Source organism: Echiichthys vipera (assembly GCF_963691815.1).
Source record: "Echiichthys vipera genome assembly, chromosome: 10".
Classification (NCBI taxonomy): domain Eukaryota; kingdom Metazoa; phylum Chordata; class Actinopteri; order Perciformes; family Trachinidae; genus Echiichthys; species Echiichthys vipera.
The window spans coordinates 20727691-20755523 of record NC_139835.1 but is presented as its reverse complement, the minus strand read 5'-3'; the positions used below and the strand labels follow the sequence as shown (position 1 = coordinate 20755523).

General features: G+C 43.7%; 1 protein-coding gene across 3 annotated transcripts; it reads right to left on the bottom strand.

Moving 5' to 3' along the window:
• Positions 1 to 132: 132 nt before the first annotated feature.
• On the bottom strand, positions 133 to 27499 carry bcl9 (BCL9 transcription coactivator). Of its 3 annotated transcripts, XM_083921981.1 has the most exons (11): positions 26951 to 27272; positions 26319 to 26664; positions 25164 to 25333; positions 9523 to 10003; positions 7375 to 7688; positions 7014 to 7121; positions 6686 to 6872; positions 5810 to 5906; positions 3486 to 5676; positions 2695 to 2967; positions 133 to 2562 (listed from the first exon to the last, which is right to left on the bottom strand). In XM_083921981.1, exons 4-11 carry the CDS (start codon positions 9807 to 9809, stop codon positions 1523 to 1525), a joined length of 4497 nt encoding a protein of 1498 aa, XP_083778107.1. In that variant the 5' UTR covers positions 9810 to 10003; positions 25164 to 25333; positions 26319 to 26664; positions 26951 to 27272; the 3' UTR covers positions 133 to 1522. The 3 variants fall into 3 exon arrangements, with proteins under 3 accessions (XP_083778107.1, XP_083778108.1, XP_083778106.1); XM_083921982.1 differs by lacking the exons at positions 26319 to 26664; positions 26951 to 27272 and adding an exon at positions 27364 to 27499; XM_083921980.1 differs by lacking the exon at positions 26319 to 26664.
• Positions 27500 to 27833: the final 334 nt, after the last annotated feature.

Below are 27833 nucleotides of genomic sequence, written 5' to 3'. Positions count from 1 at the left end.
TTGGCGAGCTGGTTTGACGTGTAGAATGACAAAGACACCACCTGGTCCACATAACTGACTATATGTGAATAGTCAAGAGCCACATGGACCCATTCATACATGCACGCACACACACTCCATAGACAACATGTATATACCAAAACAATATCTTTTATTTGTAGTCCATCACCACAGCCCCGGTAGGCTATTCTGCACCAAAGCCAATGGAGAAACACATGACAAGCTTATACAATAGAGAAAAGAGAGGAAGTCAACTGGATGGTAAGCAGTATGTGTTTACATTTCTGTGTGTGTCTCACTCTGGACACCACATCTGCCAGACTAAATTTTACCAGATCTACCTAGCTCTAGTTCTATAACACCTGGCATACCTGCTGCGGCATTCGGCCACTCCTGTCCCATTCTGCTGACCATTGGGGGGGATTATTGCTGTGGGAATGATTGTTACCCAGAGTCAAAACAAAACAGAAACACAACAGGAACAAGAAGAACACACAGCACATCTGGGTATTAGCAGTATTATTCACGCTGGCGAAAGTTGAGTCCTGAAAGTTTTGAAGCACCAAGTCAAATGTCATCGACAAGTTGAAATGGACTGGGGGTTATTGTGCTGCAAAGCTGCCAGGATCTTCGCACTTAATGTGTTGCTCTCAATGGTAAAAATAGAGAAAGAAGACGCTTTCTGCAGACGGTCCATGTTTGTGCTTTTTTAATAATACTATTATCTTAATGAGGTCATAGTTTGGTTTGTTATACACTGGAGTTACAAAGGAAATTAAAATAGACTAAAATTCGAATAGCCCACCAATGGTAAACAGTACAGTATTTTTAGGGGGCATTCCTCCCCCAATGAAAGTTGGGTAAGAGGAGTTGAGAGGTCACTGATAGAATGCCTATACATACAGACACATACATACATACCACACAAACATACAGTCTGTCAAGCACGCACACACACTCACACGTATATACTGTACAGAAACAGTCAAAACAATGGAGCGAGAGACAAGATGGAGTTCCACTAAAGTCTTCACAAAGCACAAATTCTTCTTATTCCTTTCTCTTGTTCCATACCACTTTCATGACAAATTTGTTTTTTTAAATTTGAAAAAAGTAGACATATACTGTAGCATCTCCACGCTGACTTTGAGTTAGGTCGATTCCTCTTTGATGTTGAAAGTCATCTTTATAGTCAGATAATCAAAAAACACAAGAACAGTTTTGCGAAATTGATGCACAACAATCCCATACATTCTGAAGTTCATGAGTCAAAATTAAATGTTCTTGTGGCAAAAGTACTCCAATCTGGGCCTGTCCGAGTCTCCATTGGAATAGTTCCCACAGGACATTACTGGGTGACTGGTTAGCTCCATTCTGTTTGTTTCTGGGTACATCCTCTCTCGTATTATACTTCCTTTATTTGAGTTCATCAGAGTTTTCTGAACACTCTCCGCACACCATCACCTTTACTCCATCCTTGTGTATTGTCCAAGAACATTCTACATACAAGGTTTCTATTGGATTAGAACATTCCAGGGCCCGGACTGAACCCCATGTCCATGTCACGTGGCCTCATCTGACCCCCCATCATCATTGTCTGCTGTGGGGGGCCACCCATGCCCTGCAGTGACATCATCATGTTAGGTGAGCCACCGGGGCCTGGGTGGGCCATTTGTCTCCCCTGCATCATCCCTCCCGGACCCCCAGGAGACATCATCCGGTGCTGGGGGCCCATCATGCCTTGGCCCATGAATCCTGGTGGCCGCATCGAGTTGTGGCCAGGGTTGCCCATTGGCATGTCTTGGGGGCCCATTCCCCCGCCAGGCCCCCCTGGCATCCCCCCCATCCCTTGCATGGACATCCCCATCCTCGGTGGACCATCGCCCATCATGCCCTGCATTGGGAAGCCAGAAGGATGCGGTGGTTTCCCCCCAGGGTTGTCTCCCCCACCTCGGGGGAAGTAAGACAGAGTCTGGCTGGGCTTCTCTGATGGGATTATCCTGGACAGGTCAAACTCAGGAATACCAGATGCTCCCGGCCGCATCACTTCATGAAGGTCTGCATCACTGAATCCACCCTGCATGTTGTTGAACTCTGGCCCTCCAGGGGTATTGGGCTTGCACATTACCCCATCACCCCCTCCCCCATGAGGCATGTTTCCCATCCGTCCTCCCATAGGTCCTCCTTCTCCCTGGAAGCCCATGGGATGGCCAGGGAAACCTTGAGGACCAGGACCATTGTGCGGGGAGAAAGGGCCTTGCTGGGAGGGGGACTGGGTGAGGGGGTATGCCTGGCTTCGGTGAGGATAACCCATGCGTCCCTGTGGCATCATTTGGGGGTTTCCCATACCAGGGTCTTGGGGATTTTGTGGTATCATCATGCCATGAGGCATCATGCCTGGGCCCATATTAGGGGCATTGGGAGAGGGCATCTGTGGGGGCATGCCATGGGAGAGGGGCTGGGATCCCATTGGATTCATACCCAGAGGGCTGAGGGCAGACATGGGTCCAGCATTTCCAGGTCCCATCATACGTGGATTGCCTTGGTGATTCATTGTCATACCTGTATGGTAAAACAAAAAAAATATTATTTATTCAGCACATGCACTTATGAAGAAGATCAAAGAAGGATTAATACATATGGCCCAAGGTGGGTGGAAGTACACATTGTTAATAACAATAAAAGATGTGTTACCGTTATTATTCACTGACGGCAGGTTAGGGGAGCGAGCCGGGGGCGAGTCGTCATCAGAGCTGGCAACAGTCTTTATGGCATCATGGTAGAGTGGGGTGGAGCTGGGCATTGCAAACTTAGACATGCGTGACATCATGATGGAGAGTGGGTTCTGGGATAGAGTTGGCTCAGGGGGTATGGTGTACGGACTGCCAGAAGGGACGTTGCCTGGGAGGGACATTGAGCCAGATGGAGCCCCTGATGAAGGAGGGGCTGAGGGAGGGCCATTACCACCTAGAGGATGGCATAATGAGAAAGACAGGAGATGACAAAGACATGATAACTGTTAGCATTTGAGACTTTTCATTCTCTGGCAGATTGTTTTCATCTGTGATGATATGTAGCAATAGTGTGTGGTACTTGAAGCTTAGTGAGATCCAAATTCTGTGGCCACAAGAGGGAGCCACTGGACCACAACCCATCCAACCGCACCCCACATACAGATGTGTTAACATTAATGAAAGATGCACCTCACATCTATTTTATCTGCATTTTTCAGTTTTGTAGACAACCCTGATTTCAAATAACTAAAAGGGGCAGATTGTTTACATGTGATATTAACAATCAAAGAGATCAGTGACTAAAACGCAAAACAAATCAAATTCAACACCAAATCATTTACAAAAGAAATCCCAGTATTACCTGAATTTAATTTATTAATGATGCACCTAAAAGGTGGGGAATTAAATATTGGAAAATGAAGCATAGACTGGTGTGCTGCTGAACACAGACAATTGAAGAGATTGTTATACCTTGCTCCATGCTCATCATGTTTGGTGAGGTGATACTGAGGGGAGGCTTGCCACCCTGAGGTGGTACTCCAGGACTCTGCATGGGTGGTTTTGGTGAGGATGCCCATCCTGGAGAGGGGTTAGGAAGTGAAGGAGACCTCATATGAACAGGAGAGGCACCAGCTGATCCCATCATGGAGTGGGGGGATTTCATTGGTGCTGAATTTGAAGGAGGTGGAGGGGCACTTGGGCCTGTGGGACCGGTAAGCATGCCAGCCAGCTGGGACGGTGTCTGAGGGGATTTAAGGTTTCCAGAGGGAGAGCCCATCATGGGGGACTGCACTTGCCTCAGAGGAGGGGACTTAAGTGGGTTGATACTGGGAGAGTTCCCCCCTCCTTGCTGGACATTCAGGTCTGCTGGCTTGCGGCCCCTCTGACCTTGTGAAGGGCCACCAGCAGGGGGGAGGTGGTTGATACGGCCATTACCTCCTGTTGGTGTAGATCTGTGCTCTGGACCAAAGGCTTGATCTGCATGTGGACCCCTCATTCCTCCAGGCCCCCCTGGGAAGGGCCGCCCAGGCCCCATAGGAAAGTCTCCTGGCTGTGTCTGCTCAGGGAAGGGAGGACCCTGCATGGGCCTGCCTTGTGGACCCATGTTCTCCATTGGAGGCCCTCCACCTCCTCTCATTCTCATGATCTCTTCAGGACTCATATTCATGGAGGGATCTCGTAGCTTTGCAGGGTGCATATGAGGTCCTGGTCCAGGTCCAGGCCCCATGCCAAACTCAGGCCCCATTTCCCTTCCCCCCATTCCCTGGAGCCTAGAGGATGGACTCATAGGACCATCAACGGGCATTCTGGGAAACATGCCCATGCCATTACCAGGTTCCATTCCACCTCTTTGGTGCCCCATCATCCTTTGCATGTCCATCATCATCCCTGGAGGGAGGCCCTTCTCTCCACTCATACCTTGGTGAAACATTGCTTCTTGGACTGACTGGGGATTTGGGAAACGCTCACCGCGACCCCCTGGACCAGCAAACATTCCCCCAGGTCCTCCAGGGAAGCCTCGTGCATCTCCCATTCGAGGAGGCATGTCATCAGGCCAGCCCATTCCAGGCCTTGGGGGTCCCTCCATCTCAGGATTCATCATACCAGAGAAGCCAGGCATCCTCTGCATGTGGGGGGGCATACCCCTGGGGCCAGGGCCCATACCCATGCGCTCCTGGTAGTGCTCTGGTGGACCACCTGGTCCTCCCCACATCTCTCCTGGGCCCATCTGGTAGGGAGGCGGGGGGCCTCGCATCATGCCACGTGGACCATGGGGGTGCATCATCATGTCTGGAGGAAGAGGCCGGTGTTGCATTTCTTGTTTCTTCCTCTTCTCTTCATAAAACTCCTGTTGTAGCTTCAACCAAGCCACCTGTTCTGGGGTCATTTGATCTCCATCGACACAGCCCCCTGGACCCCCCATGTGTGCACCCATTTCATCTTGTGGAAATGGAGGCATGTCCCTTGGGCCATGGGGCGGACCATGGGGGGGACCAAAGGGTGGACCTTGTGGACGGGGTCCTCCTGGCCCACCTGGTGGTCCGAGGCTCTGAGACTGCGCCATCATAGCCTGTAGAGGCCCCTGCTCAGGCCTACGGGGTGCTCCATCAGGGCCTCCCTCATGGGGTCCACCATGGGACTGTGGGGGCCCAGCTGGTGGAGCATCACGGTCATCAGGGAAAAGCATGCGCTGAATATCCCGCAATGTCTGCAGCGAGCGCTGGCGATGCTCTAACTGTTCTTGGGACAGACCTTCTGTGTTGGCCTCCATGTTCAACAATTCCTGGGCCAGCTGCTGCTGTTGTTGCTGTTGCTGAGGTGTCAGACCTGCTCCACCAGAGCCCCCACCCTGCCCTCCTTCACCTGCTGTTGGAGGGTTGAGGCCTGCCTCAGGTTGGGTGACAGGGGCCTGGTCAACTGAAGCTGAAGTGTTACTGGGGCTACTGCCAGGAAGGTTTTTGGATTCCATGCCTGCAGAGGATGACCCCTCCTGTTGAAGAATACCAGACTGGCTCCCTTGGTTTGAAGGCTGTGGTGGAGCTGGCTCTGCCATGCCAGTTAAGGACGGCTTGGATCCAGGCTGGTGGCTCTGGTCTTGGGCATGGGACGGGGGCTGCGGGGGAGGCTTGGAGTCATTTCGGAGGGCGCTTGCTGCATTGTTCTTTGACAGAGAGTGACAGAAAAAAGATTAAATTATGGGCACTCTTATGTAAGATGTTAGTGTATGAAAGCATATATGCGTGTGTGTGTGTGTGTTTGTGTGTGTTTAAAAGAGCGTGTGTGTGTGTTTTTACCAGGAGGAGGTGAGCTTTGTCCTTGCTGTTGGAGATGTTTTTCATGTGGAAGGCAATGATGTTTTCTGTATGGCCAGTTAGAACTGCATCAGCTGCCCTGAGGACAAGAAGGCAGACAGTCAGATATCAGTCATCAGACACAATAAATATCTGTGTGCCCATTTGAGAGATGGTGAGCCGGATGAATGAGTACTAGATGGTGCCATGAAGGTAAAACCAAGGTCAACAGACTAAGCAAACTATTGCACGCGCGCACACACACACACCTTCCACTGAGCATACACATCTTTGATCTGAAATTCCCAACAGAGTGTTAATCTAAGTGTATGCTCCCACTGAGAAACACACAAGCTTGTGCAGATACCCACAATGGATTGAGGCTATAACTGAGTGAGCTGGTGAAAGTAAGAGAAGGGTGGGAAGCAAGTATATTAGTGCCATACACACAAACAGCTGCAACAAACATCAAAGACAACAACAACAATAACCACCACTGATGACAAGGGCACGGAGATATACTTCAGGCAATTGACATTGTTAGTAATTCCATTTAATTTTGAACTGCATATCCACAAAGGGTTTCACTGTGGGTGTATGTTTAGCATATGTAAAAAAGGGTTCAAGTATTGAGATGATAATATAATGAGCCTGTCTAAACACATTAATATGTAAAGTGTGTAGAGATGAGCTTTAACAGTTAATACTAATCACTAAACATAACTAAACAGCCGTGCAAAAACTACACATGCATGTACAATATGTGCACTAAAAATTCAAGATTTGAATATCAAATTATGGATAGAGAGGTCAGTTTCTGAGCAACAATAGTTTGGAAGATACTAGCCCCAACAGATACGAAACTCTCAGCTTCCTTACTTGTTGGCCATCTCCGTGGTGAAAACATAAACAAGTTTTGTGCCTGGTTTCTGGCCACTAGCAGGTTCTGTCGTGGAGCCCTGGCCACCCAGTGCATTGTGGGAGGGTGTGGAGGAGCGACTGAGTCCAGCATTGGAGGTAGAATGTGTGACGGAGTCCTGGGGCTTCACGTCACTGGAGTTACAGTCTACAGGAGACAACAGGTAAGACAATGGCTTTAGGACCAGCACAGGCCTATGGGTAATGTAGTTCTATGGAGGAGCTGTCATAAGTCCAGTTATCAGCGGAGGGACTGCTATGCATGCTTGGATGAACATAACACACTTACTGAAGAATCCTTTGTCATCTTCGTCACTTTCTCCTCCAGAGCACCAGTCAGCTCCACTATACGGCTGCCTCCTCTCTGCCACACACATTCTCTTCACCCTGCTGCTGTCTGTACAGACACACACACACACAAACACCCAACCATTACTGTGCTCGGGTTTATCTGTGCAAGTGACGGTGGACTACAAAGTATATTTTTCAAGATGTCCAACTGTTACCTTCTCTAGACAAAGAAAAATATAAATGTTATAATACATAATAAGAACTATTGTCAATTACTTTATTGTCAATTTCTGAACCCAACTTCCTGCTCGACATTAGATGGTTGGATAATAATGAGTACTGGCTACTTTTATCCTTACCTTTTTCCTCACTAGTGGGCGTGCCGCTCTCTGGCTGTTCAAACGACTCCACTGAGGTGCTTCTCTCCCTTTTGACTTTAACCTTGGAGCTTGGGCCAGAGGTCAGACCCTGGCCGTTCTTCAGCCCCATGCCCCCTGCCACATTCTGACCCCCTTTGGAACCCAGGGTCTTGGGGTCGCAGGGTGAGGGCTGTGATTGGCTACCAGTGCTCCCTGGTTTACCCTGATTGGGCATTTTAGAGTCCATCTGGGTGGCAGTGGAGGGGGACATGACTGGAGGTGACCGTACCATGGCCTCCGTCTTAGGTTTAGGGCTAACAGACAGAGGCGAGAGAAAAATAACTGTTAAATAAAATGTCATTAAGGCATCCCACATTTGGTATGGATGTCTAGGAACACAATATTAAGTTATTGGTAGTGGGAAGTTCCTGTGTACAGTTAAACCTGAAAAAACTGTGGAGACACAGGCCACCTAGAAAAGACTGCTGCTTACTAGTTATGTGAGCAGTTCAGTTGAGGCAAACAGGACACATCCAACTGGCAGTGAACTCCCTTACCACACCCTAATCTCTTTCTGTGAGTGAGTGTGTGTGTGTGTGTGTGTGTGTGTGTGTGTGTGTGTGTGTGTGTGTGTGTGTGTGTGTGTGTGTGTGTGTGTGTGTGTGTGTGTGTGTGTGTGTGTCTCTCTCTCTGTCACACACACACAGACACACACTTGTACAAGTAGCATGCAACAAATGCCAACATGTCCAAAAGGCACAGCGGCGGCCTAGCACACTTTATGTACGTTCAAACAGAGACACAGCTAGTAGAAAAAGAAGGCAAAGCCAGAAATTTGGCAGTCCAGACTGCTGTTTCCAGAGGCTCCAGAACCATGAGTCAGCAGGGAAAACGTCCAACCTCAGTGTACTCCCTGACCCTAGAACAGCTCTCGATCAAGCTTCAAGACCTTTCAGGTAAAAGAATGCGGAGAAGCTGATCTTGGATTTGCTTTATACCTGACCTACACTTGCTCTCTAAACAGCACGGGTGAGGCCAAAATGACATGCTCAGATTTGCGTTCACTAAGACTCAGAGTTATACCATGTCATTGCATACCATGACGTAAACACACATTGTAACAACATGGCTGCATGATGGCTAGCGCTGAGACCTTAAATCAAGAAGGCCTCAGCCCTTTGTGTGTGGAGATTGTGTTCTCCTCACATTTACATGGACTTCCTTCAGGTCTGAGCCCCCCTGGCATAAAAAACATGCATATTAAGTCATATACAGCCTTCAGCCACTGATTAAGCCACTGGCTTTAGAGATGGTTGCTCACTTAAATAGTTGGAATGGGTCACGTTTCCCCACAGTGATTCCTCAAGTATGACAAAAAAAATGCTGCTTTAGGTCCTTGGCTGAAATTTTAAGTAGACTAAATTCAAAACTCAGAAAATTATGCATCTTTCAAATGTTAAGATATGCCAATTTTACAACATAGCAAACACTGGGATAAGGGATCCACTGATCACTCTGCAACTATTCATATCAGCCAACTTGGCATCTGTACTTGGCTGAACAGCATGAAATATTTTATTTTTTACAGAAAATTGTTCCATACATTACAAGTAGCCTTGGTGTTTCTGTTTTTTTTCCCACTTCATTCTGTTTTGAACAGAGGGTTGAGTATTTGTTCTCTCGTTACCAACTGTTAATAAACACTGACAGCTAATGTTTATTTATTTTAGATAATGTGAGAGGATTTTTTTTTAATTACTCCAAACTGTTTTATGTACTGGACAGAAGCTTGTGCTTCCCCTTTAAAGCCTGTTTATATGTTATTGATGTGGGAAGACACGACTGAGTGCTTCAGTCATCAGCTGTTACTGCATAACAAAAAAGCCTAGGATAAACTTGGTTTAGTCAGTTGAACCTTTACTTGTGCTTGTTGCGCAGTTATGCTGCTGTTCAGAGAGTCGTCTGGATTAAATACATCATTTTAATCAACATTCAGATGAGTGTTTGGCTGATTAGGCTATTAAAACAATCCTCAGGATCTCACACACATACACACAAACCAATGCTTGCATATTATTACCGTCACAGCACTCCATAAATGCATGAAAGCACTAGACCCACAGGTGGTCAGTGTGAGAGTTCACTCACCTCTGCGTGTTGGTGGACGGGGAGTTCTTTAGCCTATTGGAGTGCATTGAAGGGGCTCCCAGGACTACAGAACAGGGTGGAGTGATAAGCTGGTGAGGACTGCCGGTGTGTGTAAGCGGCGCTTTTGGGCGCACGTTCCTGGAGCCAGGACCAGGATTCACAATGTTCGAGAGGTTTCCCCGACCGTCCTTGGCCTCTTCTCGCTCTTTCTTCCCTCGCTCCTTCTTGTTGAAATGTGTCGCTGCTGTACCTGCCGCCGCTGGCCTCTCCTCTTGGACCTCCAACATTCTCTCTATGTCCTTGTCTGTATGGGCGTGTGTGTGCGTGCGTGAATGTCAGAGTATGTGTGTGTGTGTGTGTGTGTGTGTGTGTGTGTGTGAGAAAGTGCGTAAAAACAATAACAATAGTCCAGGAGTCTTTTCTTGTTCAGTGCGTATTTATGAAACTCCCCCAAGGGGGCTTTCAACGGCCCTTGGGCACACTGTTGAGAGAGAAGAGGAAAAAACGGTTAACACGACTCGAAAAGAAGGCCACAGTCTGAAAAACTTAAACTCCACCCAAAATCTTTCATGAAAGGCTTGAGCGACGGTTGTTAAAAGTTGGTAATTTGCTCTTTCACAGTGGCTTTGGTCTGCTTTAATTCATGTCAGCAGGAATGGATTCCCTTTTTGACATGTCGCAGCAATGAAATCACACAGGGATTAATAACGAATTACTGGGACAGTTCAATAGAACGGAACAGTTCTATTCTATCAAAGTGTCAGACCGTAATGTTATTTCCACACTATATGGTGAGTTTCAAACAAACTTCTGCAGCATTGTCTCCGTCTACACTGTTCGTCTGTGAATTTAGTATGAAAAATGAACGTCAACATCTAATGGCATAGACGGAATCAGAAAAAAATGTGTGTTTGTAACATACTGCCACCTTTCAACATTAAGTTTCATGAAGCTAGACCAATAAAATGGTCAGACCTAGAGCTGGGCGATAATTCAATTGTCTTTCAATGGAATCGATAGTGAAAAAAAGTATACCGATGTTTGTGATACAAAATAACATTATGTAAGTTGATAATAACAAGCACATTGACTCAAAATTCTCAGAAAATTATATCTGAAATAAATGATGGAATATCATTTGAAAAGTGCAGTTTTGGTTTTATAACTAAACTTTACATTAGCACACAATTCACTTTGGTTAACATCAACCGGGGCATAACCTGACATTTCAGATAAGTGAGCAGACAGCGTGATATAATGAGAATTCCTTCTCCCATAGAAGGCGATAGAAATCATTCTACGTTTTTATATCGTTATGACAATATACATCTTCCTTCTTCTATCACAATGTCGAAAAACACGCAGCCAATGATGGCAATATTTACATAATTTGGACAATTTTACGTTCTGATCCAAATAAGAAATATTTTATACTTCACTCAGTACTTCAATTCACACAAGACTATACAAACATAGGCTTTACCATGTGGTTATTTCCTATGGACTTTTTATTGAATTACCAGAAAACATGCCATCATGACATATCGTTACCGATGTATGAAATTCCCCATATAAAGATAGAAGGTTTTGGCCATATTGTCCCTAGCCAGAACAGTGTGTATATTGTATATGTCGATCAATAAGATAATAAGAAATTCAATCAGAAAAAATGCCAAAAACACATTTGGGTTCAACGGAAGGCACAACAGTTTTTCTTAGAAAAAAGAAAGAAATCTGATATCCTTATCAAGAACATTGTCTATATTGTACATGTAGAAATATGACTAATGGCTGATATAATTGTTGCATTTACCTGGAAAGTATCAATACTGGAATTGGATTAAAAACATCCAGAATCCAGCATCAGTCAGGTTAGACCATGACCCTATGAAGACTTTGGGTGGGGTAGCACATTAACTATATAAATACCAGAATTAAATTGAAACTGTAGCAAACAGTGAAGTATGGGGGTGGATTGGGAGAGGTAGTAAACTAGCCAACTGTGTGTTTCTGTTTGTGTGTGTTGAGCACAAAAATTGCATGAGAATCCTGTTTGAGAGAGTGGCCCAGTCAGTCAGATTACACTGTCATCCTGAAAATATTTAGGAGCTCTTCCAAAACACTCAACATTGTAACTGGCTCCAGAGTTCCCCTGGGGAGAAGGAGGTGGAGTGTTTCGAGGGGTTTAGGGGGAGGGGGGTTTAACCAGACAAATACGCCGACTCCTGCTACAGCAGCAACTCTGGTCTCTTGCTGGTCTACAGCAGAAGTGATTTACAACTATCAGGGCCCTCAGATCACTACTACACGCGAGCAGAGGCTGACTTCTCCCCAGGGACAGAGAGGGGGAAGCACAGAGGAGCCCTGTGTATCCAAATTGCACTGATTAGACTAACCTTTAAAGAGAAAAATACACCTTGTGACACAGGAGGTAGGGCTCTTAAGAGAAGCAATGGGCAGAACGTATTGATTGCTAAACTTTATTTACAACAGAACTGCATTAAAAGACCTCTATTCTGGTGAAATGATGTTTCCATTTGGCGACACAACGTGCTCTGATAACTGTGGAAACTCGGGCCGCAACACACAATTATAAATGAGTAATTCTGCAGCAGTGATGTGCAGCTCACAAAAATTTTACACAAGGGCTTTGGCTCAAACTACGGACCTGGTACATTTTGTATCTAATAATTTCAGACCATCAGCAGAACACACATTTTCTACTAGCATCAGATCAGTACTTGTAGTAGTTTTTTTGTTTGTGTGAGGGGGGATGAGAAAAGGAAGTGTCAAAAACAGATGCAGTTTGACTTTGCTGTTGACTGTAATTTGCCCATCAAAGTGAAGCACTGACTTATGCAGAGCAAAACAACTGCAAGACTCTGGCAAATCATAAAACCCTGAATGTTATTATTGACAGTGTTTTGGTTCAAAGACAGGAAAGCAAAAATGGACAGGGTGGACAAAACCCAACTCCTCACAAGACACATTTAAACAAGTAGGCATTAAATGGCACACAGAAATTGTAATTACATAATTACATTGTATTACATAATTGTATATTACATTAATTTGTCCACAGCAACTTACAATGAATGCTTTTAGTCTTAGTAAGAAGATAGTAAACATTTTTAGTGCGTGAGGCCGGGCAATATCATCAAACCGATATAAAAATGTCTATCTGGAGCACCCCAGTATCTCGGCGAGTAGAGCATACGCCCCATGTATTTGGCTGTGTCCTCAGTAGTGGCCTGGGTCTGAGCCCATTCAGGGCAATCGCAATGTCGAAAAGACGGCGGCCAGCCTGCATTACTGCAATATTTATGTCATTTGGACGATGCTTTACGTTCGGATCCTTACATGTTTGTGCAAGTTAATTTAGCACCAAAAGTTCTTAATGAGGAAATACTCAGTACTTTTCATTTGTCAACCATTTAATTTACAGTAGTATACAAAAATTTAACACATGGCTATTTCATATATAAGACTATTGATTTATTGAATTACCAGAACATACTAAATCCAAATATACATTCTTATTAATATATGAAATTACCTATATCGGGAGAGCACATTTTGGCCATATCGCCTGGCCCTAGTGCATACCTCCCTACAAAACAACTATGAGTGTGTTCATTGCTAATATTACAGGTGCTTAGAGTTTTGTTTTTAAATGACACAGTGAGTGTGGGTGTAAAGTGTGCATTAAGGCCAGGGCTGTTTCAAACTTGGTCATACAAAATGTTGTCCAATCACATCTAAGGGGAGCAAAATTTTCATAGTTATAACGAATGGCTACATTCCTTTATGGAGAGGGGCAAGACGAAAATAATCGCTAAGATACAGGAATAAGATTGCACACTTTTAGATGTTTCCTCAATGGCACTCCAAACACTTGTACATACAAAAATGACAGTATTCAAGCAGGGAGCTTGAGAGAAAAATCCAAATCCTGCTTACTTTCTCAGCTCTGCACACCTTGCCGTGGAGTGGGCGTGATGTGAATGTTGGCATTTTGATTTTAGCTACTTGCAAAAATTGTCAGATGCAATCCCCTCTATTTTCACATCAGAAAGGTGTGGGGGGGAGGATGTTTTAGATTTGTTTGAAGCATAGAGGTGTGGGTCGTTGAAGGTGTAGTTTCAAAAAGGTGATTTTCTGACTGAAAACTGTCCTGACTCAGGGGAGGGATCATTCCTCCACTGTGGGGTAAGGACAGAGATGCGCCGTGACAGAGATGGTGTACCACAAGGGCCTTGAGACATAGCAGATATCAAAGAACCGGCCTCCTACCTCATTCAGCCCTAACTAGCACATATGCCATCAAGGGGTGTTATCTAAACCTAAACCCCAATCGTACACAAATGCGTGTAATGTGAGTATGTACACACATTCAGACAAACAGCAGCTCCTGTCAATCACCTGTTCCCTCCAATCGCACACTAACGAGACACTAATTGGGGAGCTTGCTGACATGGCTGTCATAAGGAACGTACTGACACACATGCTTGCACAATGCAGCCCTACACGCGCATACACACAACAAAACACCGTAGAGGTAATCAGGGCGATTTCTCTTCCTCTATCTCCAGTAAAGACACCGAACTGTCTATCACAGCACACACAGAGTGCTGCAAGTTAATGGGAAAACAGTATAATGAGGCTCTAAAAATGAGCTTCTTGCCTCTGATATAAATATGAGGTTCCACATGAAAAGAGGGCAGAAAATAGTTCAATTCAATTAGATTTGGGTTTTCCAATGCGGGTGGCACTAAAAGGGAGCATTTCATTTCATGCTTATGTAACAGTCATCGTACACTGGCTGAGCGCAGAGTAGACCTTCCCTGCTACGTCACCCAAATTCTTCTGAAGGGGAGATTTGGGAGGCTTTATACCGGTAGAGTACCCGCTGGTATGGGGAGAATTTAAAGGTGTGTGAATAAGAGGAGAGGAGCCATGACGTTGCTGACAAACCTGTCCGCTGGGGCCACAATTTTAACGAGACAAAATACTACAAAGACATTATTTTTTAAAAGATTGGGGAAAACACAAACACACACACACACACACCAACTCTCTTCCCTCATCACAGCCCTTCTGTTGGCTATAAATGGACCTGCTGATGTTTCAGCCTTATTTATGCAAATCCCATTTTGCAGTTCAGTCACAATGGAGCATTGCTCTCTCTTTCTCGCTCTCTAGCTCCCCTATGCTCTCTCCGTCTGCTCAGCCTCCATCTCAAGAATTTCTTTAGTCCATTATTTGTTTAGGCCAATATCAGACACATTATTTCCACCTCTCCTCATAGTTTTCTGCAAGAATATACAAAAACGCACAGCCATCAAAAAGGAGCCATGCAGTCTGCAGAAGCAGCAGCCCGCTTTCTCAAAGAGAAAAGCACTACAGTGTCAAGGACACAACTAACATGCACCCAATATTCATGCAAATCCAATTACCACATACAAAGTCTCAATTCAAGTCAAAGCTTTGCAAAAAAAAATCCAATGAAAAGAGGATGTATAGGTCTGCAGGTTTAATAGGCATATATCTGAGACTCAAATGTGGCTATGCCTTTCTGAAAGATTCCGGAAATCAGACAATTTCAAAAGAAAATAAATAAATACAAATCTAAAGTAAGCAGAGAAAGATTTGCTAGTTATGAGATAACGGCACATTGAAATTTCCGTACTTTTCTAAAAATCTGTCCCAACTCAATGCTTTAATGCAGTCAAGAGTGTCAGAGCAAGTGTAATTACATCAGTCAAGTCTTCCCACAAGGTACTATGGTATGTATTTACTTCCTGATTTACTCTCGTTATATGAATCATGCATTTCACTTGATGAGGGTCTTTGGACTGAAACATCATAAATAAAGCGAGTACATTTGATCGACCGTGTGTCAGATGTGTCAGGACTTTTATGCAGGGTTTTTTGATGCAAGATATAGGTATATAAAACTTTCTGGTGTGCAAGAACTTTGTTATTCTTGATAAAAACCACTAAAAGGTTTTTCAGCTTTTCAGAGAGCAGAGTCATATAGTCAATGGAGTTAGCAAACATTACTTACTGGTTGTACCCATAAATAACAAAAAGACACAAACCCAGAGTGTATTTAAAATGAGGATGGGTGTGAAATTAAACATTTCATTAGTATCAAAGTAAAAAGGCCTACTTCTTTGTTCTTAAGTTGCAGAGGAGAGCATTAACTTGATTACAAGTTATTCTAAACCAAAGCCGAAACGTTTTGTTTCAGTTATGTTTTGCTAAGAATATACCACTGGAACGCTAATAAAAGGATAGCAACCCAGTATTTATTCTACAGCCTTGAGTCACGTGAAAAGCCCCATTTTCACTTGACATAACCAGTTACCTCACTACAAATAGCTCTCACACATACCTGTTTGGCAGCTGTGAAGCGGTACCTAACTGAGGACAGAACAAACTGTATTAAATCTACTAAAGAACAAAAAAGCAAGACTTTTGCTGCCCTCTTGCTCTAAGCACAGATCTGTTGGATGTCCCTCAGTACGCTGGCTGAGGAAACACCTGCATGCTCACCTGTTGAGGTGGCTCCCTGAGAGAAGTGTCCCAACGTGCCACACCCTGCAGATAGCACTCATGAGTCACAACTGGTACGTACAGAATGTTAGGAATGCTAAGTGTCACTAAAGATAGAGCTGTGACACTTCAGATGTAACATTTGACATAATGCGTCTACCATGACAAGAACAAGGACTGTCACACATGAACAGCACTCACTCAAGTAGGAATGAGCTCCAAGCCGCACAAATATTTACCATGAACATTTTCGCATCCTCAAAACTCTTAACCGCTTCCAAAGTACGATAGTTATACATCTCCATCCATCTCCACGGAGGTGGTCTCTTCTTCCCACCTAAGTGTGTTTTAACTCTCTCAGTACCAGCTTTCTCTCCACTGGTTGGTCAGTCCTGCATTTCCACAACTCTCACTCCCCCATCCCCGGCTCATGCTTTCCTCTGGTCCGCAGACTATGCCCCTCCATCCCCAGGGAGGAGACATGTGTGTAATGTCACATTTTGTCATATCATGTAGTGGTGACAGAAGCCTTGCCATGTCCATCACCGTGATGGAAGTGGCAATGAAAGCAGGAGGATGGGAGAGGGGTGTGATACAGATTTACCCGTAGGAGGAGGGGGTGGGGGGTTAGTACACAAATCGCTCTCTTCAATGTGCGGGTGGGTGTCTGTATCTGAGACACACACACACACACACACACTGACAGCTGACTCACTAGTGACACATCTGCTGGCGTAGCCTGGGCACAGTGCCATGTGTGGCGGCCAGCTCCAGCAGCAGGACTGGCACTCGGCACTCCAGCCTGCTCTGATCTCCGTCTCACACACTTCAACCTGCTCTTCCATCTCTATCCATCTGGCTTGCATCTCTGGATCTCTGGCTAAGTGGGTGTGTCCTGCTTACGCACACACTCACCTTTCTAGTCTTTACTGGACAAAGAGATCAGGTAACAATGTGCTATTATTTCTTTAACACAACAAGCATGGGTGCAAATTAGGGGCGTGCCAGTATCAAATGCTTACAGTACGATTATTTTGGCCAAAGGTTTGATGGTAAAAAGGTACAAAGTAAACACCACATTTACCTTGGATTTTATTAGACATTAAAAAAGAACAATAAAAAGTATATTGCAAGTTTAGGACTCTGTAAATGTTTAAATTAAAAATAAAACAACTTCATAAAAGCATTTATACAAGAAGGTTTGTTGGTCTATTTCAGACAATTGACTATAAATGACTTTAAATTCTCTCCTCCTCAAGAGCGGATGCGGGAGTATGAAAGCCATAATAAAAACTCTTAAGCAGGGCTGAAGCTGGCCTGTGAAGACAAACACCTAAGCAATGTATGCAATCTTGATGTAGCCAGATTTCTTTATTCACGGTTAAGGTTCAGATTATGTTCAGTCTAATGGGGCCCGGGTAGGGCTTTGGGTCTATGAATTAAGATGTCAAGATACAAGAATTTTAGACTTTGTTACGATACTAGTTTAAAAAAAACAATTATACCTCGTTCGATACCACTAGTTCTAGGAACACAAAAAAATGTATTAACCTGCACACAGTGCTGGTACCGAAAGTCACTTCTAGATAGCAGAAAGGTACGTTACGACAACAGTTTAAGTTTCTCCAAGGTGCATCTTCATCCACCATGATGACCCTTGATGAAGGTTTTCCTCAAGATCTAAATTTTGAACACATGAAGACTTCTAGCAGAAGGAAACTTCCTGTCTCTGATTTGTGTAAAATGAAAAGGCAAACAGAAACTCCACTTGCTTAAGAGAAACTCAGCTGCCCTCTGTGCAGACCCCTTCTTTCCTCCCTTCCCTTGACCATGCTCTCTGGTCCGTGACTCCCTCCCTCCATCCTGACGGTCGCTCCCACACTCGGGCCACATTCCTCTCTTGTTCATGCTGGGAGGACGTCTCCCCATGGCTAAAAGCATTGTGGGAAATCCCAACGGCCAGACCTTTCAGAGGCAGAGCGGACCTCTGAGGTAAAGTGGAAAGGAGGCTTTCGTTCCTCGCTTGCTGGTCAAAAGACTCTTCTAGCAAGCCACTTGCAATTATATTACACACTGACACATGAGTGTCATTAATGTCTTGATACTAAACCGTACAACAAAGAGCACAGAAACATCAAATACCCCATAAGAAGCAGTATTCTATACAACGCACGCTACACAAAACCACCATATATAGCACTAAGCACATTATGCAGGTTTTAAGATGTGCAGCCCAAAATACTTTTCCATAGATTATTTTTGTACATTACAAATCCCTACACAACAGAAACAAAGTGACATCTCAACCTGTCAGACCATGTGACACACTTCTCCACTGACCTGGCATGACATCAGACAAGCATAGACATTTTTTACTCAAGATGTCACAAACACACAGCCTATACAAAAACTTGTGCCACCGCTTTTCCTATCGTACAACAAAATTAGCACTAGTGGGAATAGGAGCCAGATCATGTCCCTGAATTACCTCAGTTTGCGCTTGTGTGTCATTCCCATGGAATTTTAAACACAGTGGCTAAGACCTGCCCAATTAGATATACAAGCACAGAGCAATATACGTGCACATACACATACTACTGCACATGGAAATACCCACATGCAGCAGTAGTTAGCTATCCCATTAATGTTTGAAATGCACGGAAAACTGCTCTACAGGTTTATAGCATCTGCTGTTCCCATGCGTGCGACTTTGTGCGTCTCTGCACATGTAGCCCACGTAATCCACGTAAAGTGTCTTAAAACTCAATCTGCCTGTTACCCCTGATATTATACACATTGAACTTTATTACTCTTAAGACCTAATCTTCTCAGGAAAGGAAATGCTATTAAACAAACTCTTTTTTTGTCACACCTTTTGTACAGTCTCAAAACTTTCAATGGTGGTTTGAACAGGAGGGGGAATGTGAGAATTTTGTATCGCAATTAGGACTCTACAATCAACATTTTTGCTCTCTTTGTTTGAAAATTACATTTTTTTATGTTCAAGGTGGGTAAAACTGATTGAGAGGCACGGAAAACACATTCACTTCCTTTGTTTATGAGCAGATGGCTCAAATTACTAGACACTAGACAGTGAGGGAAAAACAAACATGGAGCATGAGATTCAAGCAGCTCAAAGCCAAGGTGTGGCACTATTTTGGAAGTCACAATTCTTAGAAGAAAATAGCGAAAATTGCGACAATACTACAGTTGTTTGTAAACAAAATCAAGTATGATAGTAAAACAACCAACACACAATCTCATCCAGCTCGGCACCATCCAGAACCAAACAAGCAGAAAGGAGGCAACCTGTTTGCCTGCCCAGCACAATCCACACAGGTCTCAGTAACTTTGACAACACACCGCCTCCAATAATCTGCTCCACATCATCCAATATTGAAAAAGCAACAAGGAAACACCAACAATCTTATCAAACCACAACATTACAGAATTTTAGCACTCAAGAAATCACAACAGATACAGTTAGCACTAGTACCTTAGGGATCAATATCATTTTATTGGGCGGTCCCCTGCTGCCACCTGTAGTGATAATTTTAAAAAGAACTAATGAGTGGCTTGTTCAGGTCCTAATGATTAGACTGTAATAGCGGGCAGCTGAGTAGGCAAAACAACATTTGTTTCAGCTTTGTACAGTTTAGTAGTTCTATTAGCAAAAAGAACTACAGAGGTGTCAACAAACTGGTGTCAAAATGGAGGCAAAGCCACAATGGCTATAGAAATACGCTAACAGATCCCGACTACATACTCTAAAATGCTTTGAGGAATTTCTCACAAAGTATCATGAACAATTATTTTCTGGAAAGCACTGACATATACACAGTATCACTTATCAAGAGCTCAACCAAAGAACATAAAGGATTGATCGTACCAGGGGCTTCCTCTCACTTAGCCTGACAGTCATGAAGGTTTGACATAGTTGGATGGACGTTTACATAATTAGCAAACTGATTCCAAATTAAAACCAACCTCTTTGAATAGTGTCACATGCAACAAGCTTTATGGTAAAATGACAAACGGCAGAAAATCAGGAATCTCGTCTTCCTGCTTGACAAAAATAATGAATGAAGAAATCTCAGAAGGTATGATGGCCAAAATCTCAACTTAAAATTCTAAAGCCTGATTGTATTTTGCTCGTTAAACTTTTGCCCGTGTCATGGTGCTACATCAAACTAGGCTAACTAGTGATGGTCAGATCTGGTAGCTGGAGAGGACCTCAACCTGGCTGGCAGCTTTTAGCATAGACAGCTGGGGTGACCATGCGGATTACCATGGCCCCCAGATTTCACCCGAGAGCAGCTCTTTTTTACAGGACCCCACCCCTCGGGGCAGAAGGAGCAGCATGTCTGTGCAGTAACTGTCAATCACAGCAGAGAAACATGAAAGCAGAATTATAGGTATGGTCTGACGCAGCCAGACACGTCCCTGAGGATCCCGTATGGGTAACAATCCCATAACACAGCCACATAGACTGAGACCTTCAAAAGTAAAAAAAGATATGAACTGCAGCTAGTAGAAAAACACAGTCATATTTATAGCTGTATCTGTCTGGAAAGGCACAGTAAGCTGTAAAGACTCACTACTAGAAGGCGGCCCTTAGAGTCTTAAATGATTGTTTTAAAATGACATCCATAACCTTTTGCGGCCAATTTCCTTTATTATTTTAATTTATCTTCATAACATTTCTAAGTGATGATGGCTCTGTGTTGGTCATCGTAGAATTTGAACAAAATGATAAAGAAAGGAAACAACTGGAACTGCTCGCTGAAAATGCCGTCTGGCATGAATGGCTACAAATGAAGTAGGAGAGATTTCTGTCATTTGATCTATCTAAAGCATTTAACATTAGCTTTGGTTTTAAATAACTGGTGTTTGTGCTCCTAATACAACAGGGCCTTATTTATAGAACAATCTATATGTTACTTTAATGCCACCATAATATTCTTTTTAAATTGTAATCACATTTTTACAGTATTGTCACCCATTTGTATCTCATCTTTATCTTGCTTTATGATTTATTGGTTCTCTTGTTTCTGCAAATGTTTAGTTTGGGCTTTCACAAGTGCTACAAGATTATAATTTTTAGGTAATCGCTGATTCCACTTAAATATAAATTCTGATAGCTAAACTCCCCGCTACTGGCAGAGTACCCATCCACTACCAGTTGACTTTTTGATTTCTCAAAAAAAAAAAATTGTAACTCACTGATAGCCTTTTTTGACTGACAGGGAACGGGCTCCGCTCCGGTTCACGCACTAGAGTTTGAACCGCCTGGAGCATTTCGGTCAGAAATAGCTGGATTCAGAAACTGGAAAGTTTGTGCCGAACTGCAACCTTAAAATAGCTGGTTCTTTCAGTGTGAACCAGTTCAACCGTGGCAACATCCGTGGGTGTGCCAATAAAAAGATAGAGCAACACAGACCTCTTCTCGGGGGGCGTGACCAATAAATGACATGAACATGTGGAAGGAGATGTGTTTTGAGTGGATTAGAGAGCGATCAGAGGAGAAATATCGTCTATCAAGATATGTGTGAATATATCTAGTAAATGTACAGCAGCTACAGTTTTCAGTTTGAGAACAAATAAATTCCTGTGGAGGAGTCCTGTGTGTTGTTTCTGCTGCTGAGTGAGGTGACTGAGGTTAGCGCCGGAGACTCCGGCCAGTAGACAAAATAAAAGCGTCCACTCAAGGGATTTCTGACTAGGAACAGCTAACACTGAGCTACTGTAAGATATTTTATTGAGTTTCATCTTAATGGAATGAATTTGAGTTACCTCTGGTAAACAGTAGACTACGTATTCTGTGTCTTAAGCTTTTATTGTGTATCTGTGTGGCCCCAATTTATACCAATAGCGACAGAAATTTGAATGCAGTTTGGTCACTCCCGGCCAATACCTGATTCATTTGATAAAGTCGCTATAATCGCATATCCCGTTTTAATGTATCAGATAGTATCACAACTTATTTCGATTGACAAGGAGGGCATCACAACCGACAATTTTGACTACTGGTCGGTTTATTTTTTATCTGTCGTCAACATACTATGTCCTCAAACTGTTAATTTAAGTTAAATCTTGTAGTTTTTAATCATCTTGCACAAACTGTGGAAGGGAAAAGTGCCTTCTGTCAAGTCATATTCTTGAAACTGGGAAAAAGATTCATGATTCACCAAAAAAAGGGGGGGAGGAGAAATTAGCTTCTATAAATAAAATGAGAATTCTATTTTTGTGTATTGTACAAACATATTACGGTACTCTAGACTTCCAATCAACTTGAATGTAAACTTGCAGACCTACGATGGTTACAAAAAACATACCAAATTTTTCCTGATCCCTGGAGAATACTGCATATTTGCTGTCTATTGTAGGCATTCAACATCCATTAACAGTGAATGGACGTCTTACAAACAAGACGAGCTTTTGTTTTATACATATATATAATACTCCTTAGTTTATGAGAAAACCAATATAAAAAAAAACATAATGAAGTAACGGAGTGAAAATAAACATTTCGAACAATAGAAAAAACACACTTGGTTCTTATCTACTGTTTGAACGGAGAGGGGAGCCTCCTGCCACCCACTACACAGGCGCTGAGACAAACCACATCTCCAACACATCCCTCCACGTCATACACAACACAAGCCTTGCGAGTTTTAATTAGAAAACCCATGGAGCAAACAAATGCGTGGAAACATGAGAGGCCAATGCACAGAGGAGAAAAATAAATCCTTTGCAGCTTGATATCAATATCCATTTCCCTGCGTCCTTCACCTCTCTGTGGTTTTTGGTTAACATGCTTTGTATTAGATAGCAGATAAATAAACAGGGAGGAAATCGTTCTCAGGAAGAGCGCCCTAATCGTGTTTTGTCCTCAGTATGTGCAGATCAGAGAATAAGACCAAACATCACGCTGATAGTCCAGAGCAGTGAGGTCCTTTTCCTCAAGACGCCTCCCTGAGCATCAAGAGTGGTTGCACAGGGGTAACCGCTCTACAATTCAAGGCCTCTCATCAGACTGCAGCTATCAATGTAGGCACATCAATAGATAAATGTCAAAGGGATAGTGACTGATGATAGGAAGAGCCTGTGCCTGGCTTGTTACTGTTGCATCAGAGCGGTGTTAAGCTATCAAGTTATGGCACCAGTTAGTCTTTGATTGCAAGAAAGAAAGGTTTTCTGCCATGCTTGAAAATATGAGAAAAGTTGGCCTGAGGTTAAAAAAGGAAACAACATTATAGTGAGAAAATTGCATTAAATGTTACTGAGGACTGGGAGACAGATTCGTTATTTTTCATTCTGGTTTGCTGATAGGATTGGATGAATATATCGGCTTTCGTGATGGGATGAATACATCGCCAGTTGCCGTTGTTTTGGGCGATTTTTGTCATTTTATTTGGCTAATTTCATGGTCTACCGCTGAAGACGGGTGGGAGACGGGTGAGAGATGTTGCTCAGCGGGGAACGACAACAACAGAGAGAGACAGCATATTCTCACATCTAACTCAGGGCCCATGCACACGGAGACGCGTTTCCTGTAACCGCACACCTTTTGTATCGTTTTGGCTGACCCTCCACGCGGAGGCAGCATTATCGGAGCCTGAAAAACAGTATCTGAAACTGGGTCCCAGAGTGGGTAGATCTAAAAACGCTACTGAACATTTTCACTAGAAACGCCACATACTTTGTCACATAACAACAACAACAACAACAGTGCCTGCGCAGTGCTTCTGCATAGAGGCAAATAGGAGAGAGACGGACCTCAGCGGCCGGAGAGTTGGATTACTCTGAGCGGCATGCATGGGAATGAATTAGGCCTACCATACATGTCTCTTTTTTCCCTGATGGTCTGAATAGGTCGTTAAATTTGTCACTGGTTGCTTTTTATAAATAAAGTTGCTAAGAAGGTCTTAAAAGTGTTACAGTTAATGCAGAATGATACGTGCTTTCCCATCAGTCTCTGATTTCGCGAGAAAGACGCCAGTGTTTGTATACAGCGTCTCTCTATCTCTTCTTCTCCGTTCTGTGGCAGAGTTACAGCGCCAGATACAGGTCCGGCATGTGTACTGCGTTATAAGTCATTTTCACTGGTTTTGTGTAGACGCAGAGGTTTCTTGAGCTGAGGCCGTGTGAACAAAAAACTTTTTAAGAATGACAGGGTAAAAAAGATAGTTTTCGACCAAGTGGACCCTCAGTGAATTAAGGGTTTATATTTTTTTACCAAAACAGTGGAAAGACTCATTAAGGTAGTTTGGGTGAGTGGAGTTTTGGATGAAGGAAAGAAGAAGGCAATTAAGCGAGTCTTAGTTCATTGAATTCAGACGTGTATGGCTCTATTTTCTGGAGAATTTCCTGAGTTTATTTCGTTTATTAGACTAAAAAACTGCTATGCGAGCTTTTGGGATATAGCAAACTCACCACCCAAACCCATCTGCCAGCTGAAACTACAGCAATGTGCCGCACACACACCTGTGCGAATACATTGACAATCGTCAGTTGTTGGGCTGGTTGGAAAGTATAAACATACCCCCCAACAAATACCTGCTTTATTGCTACACCAGAGCTGTGTCCAAAATTATTACCTTATTCACTCATTTACTATTGCCATATATGATAGAAAGTTAGTATTTTAATCAATAGTGAGAGTAAAGGAAGATTTCAGACACTAATTAATCATCGTCTTTTTGCATCAACACTGGCTATCGCATCACTGATAAAATATATATTGAATTGCAGGATAGTTGGCAGTTAGTTTTGCTTTTTCATTCCATTTTGGGGATTTTTAGGGCACTATATAGTGCATACATTTTACACTCAGAAGTCAGACACTCAAGTAAAATGGCTCAGAAGGGAATGATTTCTGATATATTCTTGCCATGTCCTATGGTGATTGCTTCTTGGCATTTCTATAGTTATGAGAACTAAAGCGCTAAAAGGGGATGAGAGAACAGCATTTATGTTCAGTCTGTCATAAGTGCACACTTGAGAACAGAGGAGATGTGTATGTATGAAAGAAACTCTGTGATAAAGTGTGAAAAAGAAGAGCAAGAATTGAGCTGGGTTACCTCAGAAGCCCCCCTGCCCTTTCAGCAGGGCCTCATATGGAGAACCAGGCCTCAGGTCCCCGGGGCACTGATGTCTGCTCTCCACTCGACTCCTCCCAGCAGTCAGCCACAGAGGCTGTGCAGGAACCTGGGCCCACTCACGACACCTTACAACCACAAGTCATTCACACCTGGAACAGAGGGAGACAACTTTGCTCATCGGGTGAAACACAAACAAGCAAATGGCAAGGAAAAGCACTCAGTCAGTCATGTTCACAAGGCCAACATGTACCAAACACATAACCGGTGCAAAGCTTAGGTCATTAGGGGCTACAGGCAGTTACAGTGTATACTCGCCTTTTTAACCCAGACACTCATTTATACTTCAGTTATCGACCGGTGTACACATAAGGGACTAGAAAACAACGCATGATACTCTACCGAGAACTTCTCTGGTTCTTTGCATCAGCGAGGACTTCCTCCAAATATCAGCTGGGGGAGTGAAAAGGTGACTTCGACACAATTTTCTTTGCATACGAGAGGTAAAGTGTAGGATAGGGGATAAATATGAAACGGCATGAAGACTATGCAACAGATACACGTCCGTGGAAGACAGTTGCCTAGCAATTGAAGAAACCAGAGTCCCTTAACAAGGTCTGCGGTTCAGTCTCAGCAACTGGCAGGTATGCTTCAAAACGGTCCTTGGACAGGACATTGAATTCCTACCTGCTAACACAGAGGCCACTCTGGATAACAGCATCAGGTAATGGGCTAGAAGTTAAACTGCAACAGAGCACAAAGGCAACTAAGAGGGTCCCTTTATAATTACAAAAGGGGGAAAACATTGCATTATGGCAATATGATGCTGGGTACACATTTACGGGAAATGTATTTTTTAATCCCTGCACGTGTTTTATAAAAAAGAAAATAAATGACTTAACATATTCTAAATAAACTCATGAAAGGTAAGGAGTTTATCTTCACTAGGGGAGTAAATACCCAGGTATCACATGTCTTTCACGAAATATTTTTACACTAATTGGACCTGTTTTGTTTTTTTGTTTTACTCACAAGTCAAGTTAAAAAGCTTGGTAAAACACATTACACATTCTTTGCTATGTTTAGCTCTCCTGCCAAGGTAAAACATAGCACAATGCCACACAAGTTAGTACTCACAAACGGGCCTACTCGAGGAAGTCGTCCTAAAACATACACACAGACATCTTAAAAAGCTCAAACTCTGCAAATAAACGTAAAAGCACACAGCAACTCCGGAGACTAGAGACTTCCCTCCCCTTAAATCTCAGCGCCTCACTGGACAACTCTTGGCGGACAAAGTAATTCCATGGCGCTTGAAAACTCCAGGAACTTTTTTTTTTCTTTTTCCTAAAAGAAGTTGTTCCTGTTTCGCCAGAGAACTGGTGTGTGTGGGGGGGAAGGGAGGACTTCAGCACTTGCATTCATGGAGCGTCGGCCAGCGCAAACAAAGTCTTCCCCGAAGAGGGAGGCACTGGACGGGCGGCTGAGAGAGCGAGAACAACGACGTCGGCACACACACACACAAAAAAACACACACACACAAAAACGAGATTCATTTTCGGGCTTTGTCTAGCAATAAAACAACACAGGCCCTCCTTGGGCAAACGTTAATTTTCAAGTTCGGCTTAGCTCCGGTAACAATGTAACAATTAAATCGCTCGGCAGATGAAAGGGCTGGCCGACACAATCAGCAGCAGGCCTATAATCTCGCGATGCGTTTATAAATCATATCCAACACATTTTTAATAAAAGGGAAATAGCTACAATACCCGCGGCGTGGTACTCCCGAAGAATGCAGAACATGCATGCTGCATTGTATCCTTTTTTCATTTTCACGAAGCACGGGCGGTCCTCCAATATAATGGGGTAAAAACCAATATTCCTCCGCGGGTTTTACACCCATGCTGAAAACATCGTGAATAATCCGCTTTTGGTGCGCTGGAAAAATCTGCATTTACGGTGAAAATGGGACTGTCTTGCCAGGGCCACAGACACGACGTGGATTTTTTTTTTTTGCGATCCAGACCTTCGGAGGAGGAGGGGGGGACAGGAGGCAGAGAAGAACGGATACCGGAGTGAGATGTCCCCGGGAGGAAGGACCCGCGTGTGCCCCGTTGCCAGGAGGCGAGCTTGTGGTAGCGACTCTTTCCACCTGGGTTTTTTAAAGAAAGGGAACACTCACCTGGAATGAAAGCTTAATGTCCGTTTTCCTCGAACGACGGACTCATGCCGTGCACTAATCAAATCACAACATTATCACGGGAACATTATAAAATAGAAATATGTCTCCCCCCCTTTCGCCTGAGCTTTCCAGTGGTCCTACTCCATTACATCCCAGTCAAGATTTCCTGTCGTCTCTCTCTCCACCCCTCTCAATTCCAGCGCGATGGTTTGGCCCGAATTCTAAGTAGCAATTCTAGGTCAGGTCTGTGTGCCAGTGAGAATGTTACTGTCGGACAGCAGCGACACAACAACGTCCACTCACATGTAACACGGTAAACACTTAAAAGTATACAAACATATTTAAAATATACATTTGTTTATTGTGTTTTTGGGGGGCAGGCTCACCCTTGTCTCTGTAGAGACAATTTCCCATGTGAAAAGAACTAAAGTAAGCGTCAAACTTGAGGAAGTTCTTAGGATAATGTTTTT